General features: G+C 47.5%; 1 protein-coding gene across 2 annotated transcripts in view; it reads left to right on the top strand.

Annotated features, from left to right (window-relative positions):
- Positions 1-513: 513 nt before the first annotated feature.
- TTC39C (tetratricopeptide repeat domain 39C) overlaps positions 514-12317 on the top strand; it is a 98633-nt gene continuing 86829 nt past the window's right edge. For both annotated transcript variants that reach the window (XM_032603384.1, XM_032603385.1), the window contains exon 1: positions 514-814. In XM_032603384.1, the coding sequence (XP_032459275.1) occupies positions 663-814 (152 nt within the window). In that variant the 5' untranslated portion in view covers positions 514-662. The remainder of the gene's footprint in view (positions 815-12317) is intronic.

Genomic DNA, 12317 nt, shown 5'->3' with positions numbered 1-12317 from the left:
CGGGCTAGTAGGCGGCCCAAGGGTGCGGATAAAGTTGCGGGTCGCGCGCGCCGCCTGCGTGGGGTTTCAGTCACTCGGGGCAAAAGCGAGGCGCGCTCTCGCTGCGGCCCGGGCGGAGTTCACTGTCCGCTCTCCGAACGCGTCTGCCCTTTCCAGCTTCCCTGCAACTCCCGGGTCCGGCCCTTTTGGAGGAGGGGGGGGTGGTCAAGGGCCGGGCCTAGGGGCCTCGCACGTGTCCGGGCAGGCTCGGCGCGCTGACCCCGGGCTGCCGCGCGAGGGGCGCGGTGTGAGGGCCCGGGGCGGCGCGCGAGGGCTGCAGGAAGCGGGGGCGGCAGCGGCTCGGCCCCGGCTCCGCTGGGGTAGAGACACCCGGAAACGGATTCCGTTTTGGTGGCGGCGCGAGCCGCGCGCCTCGGAGGGGACGGGCGGGCGGCTGCTGAGTAATCCCCGCGGCGGCGGGAGGCGGCGGCCTGGGCGCCCACATCCCCCGCCGCGCTGCAGCTGGACCCGGGCTCCTCCCTCCGCGCCCCGCCCGCCGCGCCCCTCCCCCGCGCCCGCTCCGGCGCGCTCCGGGCAGGTAGAGCCGGGCTCCGGGCGCGCGCGGGGGCCGCAGTAGCTGCTACCCCACCTCGCCTCGGCCCTGCGCAGAGCCTCGCGCGCCCATGGCTGGCTCGGAGCAGCAGCGGCCGCGGCGGCGGGACGACGGAGACTCGGCGGCGGCGCCCCTGCAGGACGCGGAGCTGGCCCTCGCCGGCATCAACATGCTGCTCAACAACGGCTTTAGGGAGTCGGACCAGCTTTTCAAACAATACAGGTGACTGACGCGCCTCGTTCCCCCGCCCGACACGCGCCCCTCGGGGCCGGCTCGCGCGCTTCCCTTTGCGGCCCGTCCCAGAAGCCCCCTCCCCCTCCCGTCGGTCAGTGATCCTTCGCCCTGTCGCCTTTCCCCGTGTCTTGTCCCTCTGCCTGAGCTGCAGCCGGCGCCTCTGCCACATCTCCCCTTCCGCCTCCACCCCTGCTCCGTGGTCCTTTCCCTCCGCGGGACTTGCCGCGTGTCTTCCCGGCTCCTGCTCTCTTCCCTCACTTTCTCTCGGCCTCGCCCTCCAAGAGGGGCGTCCGGTGTTTGTCCGATTATCTCTCATGGGTCGCCTCCCCCGCCGCCGGGTCTGGAGCCCGTTGGCTTTGAGACTTGGGACCGGATGCGATTTGAGGCAGCCGCGAGCCCGGGACTTGCAGGGTTGTGACTCCGGCTAGCGTGCTGCCTTTGTGACACGGACCGCACCAGCCATCGTGCCTGTTTCTTGTGCCTCGCGTTACTTTGCATTGTTGTGCATTGCAAACGCTTTCCTTGTTTGAAAACAGATATGTATAACTGCCTGGCCGTGCAGGAATTAAAAAAATCAGCCGAACTCTTACTCTCCTCTCTCTGCCTTTCTTCTGAAACTCAGTCCCCAAAATGAGTTGCTAATGCCTTTCAAGCGAGCGAATTTATGATGGATTTCTCTAACTTTAAAGGTAGAAGAAAATGGAGGGATTCTAAATATACGGGAGAGTGGGAGGAAGCACACGTGTGTTCAGTTAATTTTTTATTCCTCCTTTTAAAAATGAAGCAAAAGAACTAAAACCTGGTTGCTTTCTCGTGGGTGTGGGAGGAGCCTTCAGTTTCTTTGGGGAGCAGAAGCATCCGCTTTCTGGTTTAGGAAGCAAGTTTGTAATTTGTCCTTCTAGTGTTGACAAGACTCAAGGATGTTGATTAGCAGCTTCCCTGTAAATGTTTAAGGGCCAATTGCTGCATTTCTTTAGAGCCGGTGGTTTGGTAGGAATTAGAGGACCAAACCAAATGTGCAGCTGTGATTGAGAGCCACAGTCTGTGAGCAAATGAGGAACGGTGGGATACAGACGCCTGAAGTTTTCAGACTTAAAAGAATGGTGGTTTCTTCCGGTGGGAGCTTCCACATGCTTAATGGCAAAGCAAGTATCTCACAACTATAAACTTTTCACGGAGACATTTTACTTTTAAATCAGTTTTTTAAAAAAATCTGCAAATGGAAACTTCTTAGCTTTATTCAGAACATTTTATTTTTAAAGCATTCAGTCTGATTTCAAGCCAGAGTTTCATCAAGGATTTCCAGAGGATAGATTTAAAAGACTCGTTCGTCTCACAGTGTCTCCTGTAGCTTATTTTAGCCATCTGAGAATGTATTTCATGAAAAAAAGTTTCACTTACTGTGCTTTGACTCTTTAAAGACATGGGCATTTATGTTGTATCAGAGAGGAGTGGAGAAAGTCTGAGTCAAGTTTATTTTCTTCAGTTGCTGATCAAGACACGGTGCTTGCATATTTCATCACTTCTTGCCTTGAAATGTTCTGTTACTTATTTTAATGATCTTCTTTTCCCTCTAAACTGCTTTAACGTACTTAAATTACTACATCATGCTTCCCATATATTGAAAGGCATGAACTAAGTCATTTTGCCTAATCTAGACACCTCTGTATGCACTGTTGGTAGAGGGCAAATTTTGAGCATTAGGAAAGCTCTTCTCACAGCAAGGGCGGAAAGATACACCTTGAAAGTGTTTCTCTGTGGGCGTTGGGGCTGAGGGGAGGGGGAGGGGTCTGGGGTGAGGGGCTTATGCTGGATAGCTAGGAGTTGTAGCTGTCTGCTTATATTTTGAAATGGGAACCGAGGATAAAAGAACAAGATACTGTAGTATGTCTTCTCTGCTAAGCACAGTGCCAGGCACATTCCCTTATATTCTCACTATTCCACTGACAACAAAAGAGAGAGGTGTATTTTATCATGACAGTGTTGTAACGAGGCACTCAAGTCTCCGTGTTTAGCGTGGCCCAGGACACAAGCCCTGGTTCTAAATCCAGGGCTCTTTTCTTTAAACCATTCCTGCCTGTCCTGCCTAATTGATTATATTTTGTAATTTGCCCTGTGACCTTGTTTTCCAGCAACTTAAACTTTTTTTTAGGAGTGGATAGTGGTAGCATTAATCCTATCAGCTGTCCGGCAACCAGGGTGGCCATCCTGGTTGTCCACTTTTCGTAGCTGCTGACTTTGGTTTCTCAATTTGCTTTCTTGCCTATAAAATGGGAATCGCGCACACCTGTAGGGTGGTGGTTAGTACTAAAAGAATTCACGGTAGCTGGCACCGCGTAAGCGCTCAATAAACACTAGCTTTTGTGCCTGGTGTCTTCCTCACTACTCTTGTTCTTTCTTCTTGATGGCATAGTTTGAACAGAAGACACAATGTCCCGAATGCAGGTAGCCTTTCTATTTAAAGTTAGCCTCACATAATGTGTTTGATAAGACTTGGGTCCTATTATGCATTGGGATACTTATACTTCTCTTGCAGTTCCAGAGTCAAATGACCAGCTGGAAAACCCAGCAGTGACTTCGTAAGTGTTTGAGGAACACCTCTAGCTCAGTTTCTCTACAGAAGATAGAACAATTAGATGATCTCTTTTCTTAGGATTCTTTTGTCACCACGCTTCCCATTGTAGTAAAAATTCCAGAATCCTATCATTAGTTTAACAGTAGAAACGTTTTGTGCCTAGTGTAACAATAACACTTTAAGAAACTTAAAGCAAGAAGGTCACTTTCTCTTGCCACCTTACTGGGATTATAAAAGTTTCCCCAACAGCTACGTAATGAGAAATGGTTACTTGGCCATTCTGAATTCGTGGAAAGCTGGGATTGTATAATTCAGATATTGTACATATAGGAGTTAAAAATACATGCACAGTAGAGGCTTTCTTTTGAGATATGAGACTCCGTAGTTGGGATTTCAAAATGTAGCTGCCACTTCCGTTGTAACTATAGTAGTAGTGTAACTACTGCTGCCTGTTGATGCTCAGCCCCCATCATGCACTGGGAGATGTGTTCCCAGAGGTTGGGGTACAGTGGTGCTGCTTTAAGCCCAAGGATATACCTTTGTAAGTTCGTGATCCTGACCATCTGAAATCACATTCCTCGTGTTGGTCGGTGGGGGGGGGTGCTCAGTGCTCTCATTCAGCAGTGTTCACTCCATCTCCCACACACATACACACTCTCACTGTTAACGACGTTCATGTGTGTGACACACACTCAGACCTGTAGGTACTCAGGCTCGTGATAAAAGATAGGCTGTGGTTATGTGCACGAGACAGGCACTAGGTTTTTAGGTGTTGAGGTGCAGGTTAAGATTGGCCAGTGGGGAGGCTGGGAGACGTAGCCTGTAGGACTGGAGAGAAGGAATGTGTAGCCCAGCTTGAAGGAAAATTTTCCAGAGGAACTGTTGCTGAGCGCCATGATGAGGTGAAAGTGAGTAAGTTGAAGGAGAAAGAGTTGGGGTGGGGGAGGGGAGGGAGGAGAACGTGAGCGGAGGTGGGTGGAAATGGAACTCTAGGAGAGGAGGTGTGAAATGGCTTCTGGAGAAGGGGGGTGAGAGCTGCCAGCTTATTAGTGTTATATGATTGTCACGTTGGATGGTTTTTCTACACTTGATTTTTCTCAGATCCGCTGGTTGATCCATGTTTGCTGGGAGTCAGCTCTGCCTTTCAGGGTGTTTAGTTAACTCATGCTCTCCGATGACCGTCATCCTTCACAGTGTGGCCGTCACATCTGTAATTAACACCTGGCTCCTTGGGCCTCAGGATCCTAATGTCACCATCTTTTTCTCTTTTTGGCTTGAGATACTACTTTTTTAATGGAAGGACTAGTAGAGGTGAAACACACTGAACTCTGAGGAGAACAGAAGACATTTGGAGCTCCTGGCCCAAAGAGCTTTGTGGTTCTTATTTCATAGGTGTGGCATTTCCTGTCTCTCCTCCCCTTCAGGTCACCATCTCCATCTGCTTTAACTGACCCTAAAACATCTGCTTTGTTTACCTCTGCCAACATAACTACGACTTTCTGGCTGTAGATATTATTAAAAAGCCCCGTTTGGTCATCGTCAACTCAAACAAAAAGCATGTAATGGTTAAAGTGAATGATCACTGATGATAAATATGCATGAATGAGGCCTTGATATAGAATTAGTGCATAGTCGGTATTACGAATTGTGATGTTTTTCTTTTCCACTTTATTTTAAAGTATAAAAATGGCAAAAATGTATTAAAAACAAAAAGCAAGAAAAATTCATGGTAACGTGTATGTTTAAAATGAATGTATGGATCCTAAATTGTTTAACACAGTTTATGGTACATATGACCAAGCAGTATGACACGTGGCCTTATTTGTGAGCGTGTTGATCATGGAGCCAGTCTTACCATAGAGATGGCTCAGTATAATCCAGGGATCGCAGACTAGGCCCCATGGGCCAAATCTGGCTGGCTGCTTTTGTAAATAAAGTTTTATTGGGACACAGCCAGACTTGTTATTTATGTATCTTCTCTGTGAATAGCTATGCAGAACCTACAGCCTGCAAAGCCTAAAATATTTACTCTCCAGCCCCTTACAGAAAGAGTTTGATGACCCCTGGTACAAACCGTAGTTCTCCCTGGAAAAACTCAAAAGGCTTTTGTAACTGAGCCAGTAGGCGTCGGAGCCTCTTGTGTGCCCAGCACTGTGTCAGGTGCTCTGGACGCCAGGGAGAGCTTGCGGGCTGCCCTTGTTTCCTGCATGATCTGGCTGCTCCCAGAGCCCGGGTGCCTGGGCCTCGCTGCCAGAGTCCCTGGCGAGTCCATAGGTGCAGAAATGCAGGAAGAGGAGAAGCCCGGGAAAGCGGGAAATGGTGTAGGGAACTGGCGGCACGGAGGAAACTCAGCTGCTGCCCTTTTCCATCCTCCTCAACTCAGCAGTGTGTTTGGAAAAAGGCTGATTTTTTCCCCCCAACTATTGCACTGTCTGAAAAGATCCCAATTAAAGATTCATTTGGCTTAATTGGAATTTTTTTAAAAAACTGCAGCCGCCTTTAGGATAACGGGAGAGTTTATATAGGAAATTGTCAGAAAAAAGTGACCACCTGTACCGCGGGGGTGGGATGGCTTGAGGTGCTCTTTCCTCTCTTTACACGGAACACCCTGTGGACCCCCAAACACACCATTGTGTTTCAGGGCTTAGACACAGACTAAGTTTGCACAGACTTTTTTAGCTCCTGAAATCCCATTTTTCACACCCCAGTCTCCTTTGCCAGGGTCACCCTCCTACTTACCCAGCAACAGCGGGGCGGGGGGTGGGGCGGAATTTGAAGAGGCCCATGCTGAGGACTCCAGGAGAGGAGAGAGGATAAGAGAAGCACAGAAAGTAGACGGCTGTTATTTCAAAACTTGGTTTAGCACCGCCTCTGCCCCGTGCAAGGGGCTGGGGTTACTCGGGGAGGAACTCATCTCCGTCTTAGACTTTTCCCTCCACCTACTCCGTCCCTTACATTTGCAGTATGCTGTTCAGCTGGTCACAGAGGTCCGGTTTGGGATTGAATAGGTCTTTGTGGGCTAACCTGAGGATCTAGTCACCACTTGAAGCCTTGTTATTCGGAGAAATGCATCCCAGTTTCTGAACAAGTGACTTTGCACGCGTGTTTTTTGAGGTACAGTTGTCATGCAACACCCTAGTTTCAGGTGTGCAACGTGATGATGTGATGTTTGTATATATTGTGCGGTGATCAGCACAATAAGTCTAGTTAGCATTTGTCACCACACGTAGTTACAGACACATGTTCTAGAAAGCGGTTCGTAAATTTGCTGTCTAGATGTGCGTGAGTGACTTCTGACGTCTGATTTGAAGACGGGGACTGGGTTCTTCTTTGTGTGTAAAGGTGGTTGCTGGTTGACCGTCTCCGCCCTTTTCCCCCTAAGCTAAGGTTGCTTTCTCCATCTCTTCCTTCTTGCTCAAGAATTTCAGAACACAAGAAATAGATATACAACAGGAGTTACTCTTGTCTTATAGGAAAACGGTCCGTTATGATGGAGAAAGCCCTTAGAGAAGGTCCACCGTGTGCAGGACACAAAGGTGAGAAGTGTGTCCCTGCTTCGGGCAGGCATTGCTCACTTAGTACCTCTAAATCTGCTGCAGAAAGAGTCACTTTAACACTCAGTCTTATCTGAGCCGTAATATCTGTGAAATCACTGGTTTAGGTAACTTATTTTTCCTAATGATGCATCAAAAATAAACACGTAATGGTAAATACTAGGTGGTACTTTCTCTGTGCCAGGCCACACATCAGCACTCCCCGTGTGTTAATCCTCACTTTATCCTCCCCACAGCTCTGTGAGGGGTGCTCTTGTCACCTCCCTCTTACAGGGGGCTGGGGGGAAGCACAGTGACATTGGATGACCTGCCCAAGGTTTCACAGTAAGTGGGAGAGCTGGCTTTGAACCCAGGGTGTGCGGCTGCAGAGCCTGAGTGTTTAACCACAGCACTACGCTACCTCGCTTCTGTAGCTCTTACACTATGAGAAGTTTACCTGTGTGCTGCTAATGTCATTTTGGGGTTAGTTTCCCCAGAAATCTGCAAACCACACTCTGATACCCACAGGCGATCTGATAAACCACCAGAGAGGCCTGTCCGTGGGGAGTGTGTCACCCGAGCTTTAGATGCTCTGTGGCTCCCAGCTGGCCTCAGGATGAAGTCCGAGGTCTTGGCTTGGCATAGGGTGTGCTCTCATCTGTCCTGTCTGCTTCCCTGCCTCCCTCCCGCCTCTTTCTAGGTCCTTTCCAAGTTAGTCATGCTGGAGACTTTTGTGTTATCTAACTAGTTCTGACTGGTCATTCAAGACACAGCTCAGATTTCCATGAGAGGTGGTGGCGCTCCTGCAGCATCCTTCCGCCGCTTTATCCAGCACCGTGATGTATGGGCATCGTTTACACGGCTGCCTGTCTGGGCGAGAGGGCCGAGGTGGGTAGACTTCTCGTCGGGTGGTCCTGACCTTCCTGAGGTTGCTGCGGTAATGTGGGGTCCAAGAGGTTTTATAGGCATGTCAGCTCCCCTTTATTTGCGCGTGCAGCCCAGGGGTAGTGCCCTTCAGGAGCCTTGATTCCTCAAACCCCTCCTACATTCTCAGGTGCAGTGGACGTGTCTGGACCCAGTGGAGGGGCTCCAAGCACCCCCTGAACTGATGCTCAGCTTCTCATAGGCAGGTGGCAGGACTCCTCTCTGGCTCTTCAGCCTCTTCCCTTTGGTGCATCCAGGCTGCCCAGTGCATAGTGTGGGGTGATGGGGAGCAGAGCTGCCGCCAAGCACATGCCAGTCTTGACCGGTGCCATCAAAGGGAAATCGGAGGCTCTGATGAGGTCTCCTGCTTCTGAAGTGGCCGTGCGTCTCAGCTGCACCTGGCCTTCCTCCACCCCATGTTGTTTCTGGTCAGACAGAGGCCTTCCCTCACTGGCCAGCCCTTCCCCTGCTCCCATCAGCCTCCCCCAGCGCTCTGCGTTACCCCGGATGGTGGCGGCATGACATGCTGGTGTTACTTGCCTCTCTGGCAGGAGAAGGCAGGAGTCTAGCTTCTCGACTCCACAATCCCTGTCCTGAATTTCAGGAAGAACTGGTCTCTGGAAGAACTTTGAGGTTGGGAGGGGAAGCTTTCTAGATGGATGGCTCTCGACTCTCTCAAATCTAATGCCCTTTCTTTATAACAGATATAATATTGTGTAATTCCCTTTCTGTGATCCTAAAATGAAACTGACAGATGAAATGACCTGCCCACACGTATAATGTCTAAAAGTCAGTAGAATGCCCAAATAGTATCATAAAGGAGAAGTAAAAAGAAATTCATAACACAAAATTACATGTATTTCAAAATGTAAATGCTCAGCACACCTTCATCAGAAGATGAACTAGTTAGGTGCTTGCACCTGTGTACAATGAATAAATTTGGATTTAAGAGACGATCAGAAGCCATTCCGTAGGAGAAAAAGGAGAGAGTAGATACACTTGACATAAAAGAGGTAACAGACGACACTTCTTTGTCTCTTAAGAGAAAACGGGGGAACAGCCTTAAGCGAAGTAGCATGATATGCCAAGGCAAACCATGGACTGTTGACGTGGAGAAAATAAGGAAGCATTTTTTGCAATGAACCTGGCTGCCTGTGTCAGGTTATTGTCAGCATAATTAATTCACAGCGTTAGGACCTGGGATGTGTGCTGACAAAGTGTCTCAGAAAACAGATCTCCCATCTTTAAATCCCTCCCCAAACCCAGTACTTTGGAGACCAAAGCCCTTAATAGATTTCTAGGATTAGAGGATGAATTGGAAAAAGTTTATAGGGAAGTTAGGGTGGGGTGGGAGGTGTGTCACCCTGAGGACAGTATCAGAGTAAGGTAGAAAAATAAGAAACCCCAAATAAATAAATTCTCTGTGCAGTTCTCCTGATATAAATTTCAGTGTGCTACCGATTCTTAATAGATGGCAAAAATGAAATTTATTAATGAAAATCCTTGGTATCCAGTATTTCATGGATCTTTAATAACTTGGCTTTAAATATATGTAAAGGAGTTTTCAGCATCCCTTTGAAATTCTGGCATGTGAGAGCTGCAGGCGCGGGCTGGTGTAGCTGTGGTGTGTTGGCAGCTCAGATGCCGCAAGCAGTGTGGCTGTTACATGGTTTTCTACAGTTGTGAACAGATCTTGAGAAAGGGTATATTTAAACAAGGACAGAATGATTTTGTGCTTGTAAGTCAATGGCGGTGGATTTTAGAACTAAATAATGGAAAGACCTTCAGAGGTTGTGTGGGACATGGGGTGATACTTGGGACTCTCTTGCACATTGAGGACGTCTGGGGTCCTTGGCCCATTCTGCTGCCGTCATTGTGTTACCCCAAAATGGCCGCCACAGATTTCCAGAACACCTCCATTGAGAGGTACTAGGCTTGAGGTGTAGGGCTCAAGACCAGGTTCAGTCTCTGCAGCTGAAATCCTGGGCCCGCTGGGAGCAGCAGGAAGGGGAGGCAAGCCCCGGCTGGCAGGGCTGCTGCAGAGGGTACGTGCTGGAGGAGGCAGTGCCCCCGGTGTGTCTGTGACCCTGGGTGCGAGGGCAGAGCGCACCGCGGGGTTCCTCCAGTGTTGGCCTCACCGGTTGCTGCCTCGGAACGCCAGCGTTTCCAGGTCACACACGGCTGCTTCTAGGGCTCTTAGAGCTCCAGGAAGGGATGTCAGTGCAGGTTCTTCTGTTCCTCCAGGGGGATGGAGAACCACTGGGGTCCCTTCCCTTCTTTATTCTCATTGCGGAGCCAGCATGCAGGACCTGTGTCTTTCCAGCCGCAGCCACGCCATCAACTGCATCCCACAGTACATGTTAGCTCAACCTGTCTTTTACATGCTTGATTGCACCATTGTATTCCTTCTGAGTGGAGCTTTTCTAGGACGTGAATCTGAGCACGATGCGTCTCTTTCTGGGTTCCCATGGTTAATAAGCATTATTTGCTGTTCTTCCCACTTTGGCCTCCTTATCGAGATAGACGCCTTTTGCTTTGGAATTCACTTCCTCGCCTCATGGCTACAGCAGCCCTTCTTCAGGTTTTACTTCCATGATGTAAGTCATTCACCAGATAAACAGATTTTTAAATGTTTGTATCACTTTATCTCTGTCAAGTAAAATTTTTGGTACTATTCTAAGTGGACAGAAAATGAGGGAAAATGATATTTTGTATTCAAATCCAAGTTGAATTTACTAAATGACAGAAACTTGGGTTTTGAGGGGCAATTGGATTAAATGGAAATCCATGCTGCATGGCTGCTTTGGGACGGCTTCCAGGATGAGTCACTGTCAAGGCTTCAAGTGCTTTTACCCCCTTCATTTTGAATAGTGAATTGCAAAATCTCTAGTTATGTGTTGTCAGCTCATCTCTGGAGCAAAAAGGAACTTGATATCTTTGTGTCTTGTAAATCATGCTCACCCTCAACTTTATTGGGGTCTAAAGTAAAGAATCACGTTGCATCCATCAGTTGCATACTTATCTGATGTTGTGACTCTTGAACTACCCAAGGCGAAATGGGGCTGGCTTTTGTAGGACTGCAGTTGTTGGAGAAATTGGTTGTCTCCTGGACAATAGCAAGGTTTGCAACAACTTAATTGCTCAGAAAAGAACAAGAGTTTATATCTGGAATGCCATTTGCTTCAGCTCTCAACCACGGGCATCCACAAGTTTTTCGGTCTTTGTGTATTGATGATTGGTGAGACACTCATTACCTTGAATTACTAAAATTACACATTGAGCTGGAAATTACTCCTCTTGAAATATCACAGGGAGAAAAAGGAGGGAAGGGCCGTGGGAGAGTGGAAACAGCTGTCTGAAGTAGTTTAGCCAAGTGTCAGGACCTGCTGTGGTGAAATTCCAATGTATTCTTGTTCTGGAGCAATTACCAATGTAAAAATAGCAACAAATGACAGAATGGTTTGAGTGGTTTTTGTATTCCTTCTGTGGCACCTTGGATCAGAGCTGGGCTCATGAGAGAGGGTAGTTGAGGCTAACTTGAAATTGTGAGCTTTTCTCTTGATAGAAGAATGTTGTTTTATCTCAGAGTAAAACAAAACCTCATCAAGGAGCTATTCAGTTCAAGTCTAAGTTTATAGTTAAGGAAGCTTATGAATAATGAACTAAACCCAAATGAAATTTTCCTGCTCTATGCTCCACTGAAAACTAAAGGAAAAAGTAGGTGCTTTGGTGAGAGACACTTTCTTATGAAGTTCAGAGTTGTTAACTGAGCACTAGTTTACTAAAATTTTATTATGAAGAATAAGTTTCTAGTTTCACTTTGAAAATGCCTTTTTAACAGAAAAATAGAGAAATCTCCTAAAATTTCTAAGTGATTATCTAAGATAACTTAGTGTTTGAATTCCTTGTCTAGACAGCCGAGTGTGTTTAATCCTCAAAGTGTTCATGCAGTTTGTGGATTATTTCCACACATAATAAAAGGACCCTGTGATAATTTAAAGATGAGAAAATTAATGAAAACACAATTTTGTTACTTAAAACAATAAGCCTTTTTGAACAGGTGATTGGAAAGGCTTTTTAGCTAGTTGATAATATTTAGTTTGGAGGATCTCTTTTTAAATTGTTTATCGATGCTGGTTCCATCTGCTGTTAATGTAGAAGGGAGATGATTGAGTTGATTATCTATTTGTATGATTTAAGATAGAGAAGGAACTAAATACTGATGAGTTAGGAAGATATTTGATACACGTTAATGACACAATTAGAAAAACTGTAGAAAAAATTGACTTTATTTAGCCTGATGAGTTATTTTCAGAATACATCAGTAACTCTAAATGAGCATCAGGCTTTAGCAATAAACGAATACGAATTAGCAAAGCTAGAGAGGAATCAGAATAAAGTAAGAAGTGTTACAGTCACATAGTCACACAGCAGACTTGGTCTTTGCTTGCGTTACTGA

The sequence above is a fragment of the Phocoena sinus genome, chromosome 14 (assembly GCF_008692025.1).
Source record: "Phocoena sinus isolate mPhoSin1 chromosome 14, mPhoSin1.pri, whole genome shotgun sequence".
In the NCBI taxonomy this organism is placed as follows: Eukaryota; Metazoa; Chordata; class Mammalia; order Artiodactyla; family Phocoenidae; genus Phocoena; species Phocoena sinus.
The sequence above is the reverse complement of the archived record's forward strand: the minus strand, read 5'-3'. Positions and strand labels throughout refer to the sequence as shown.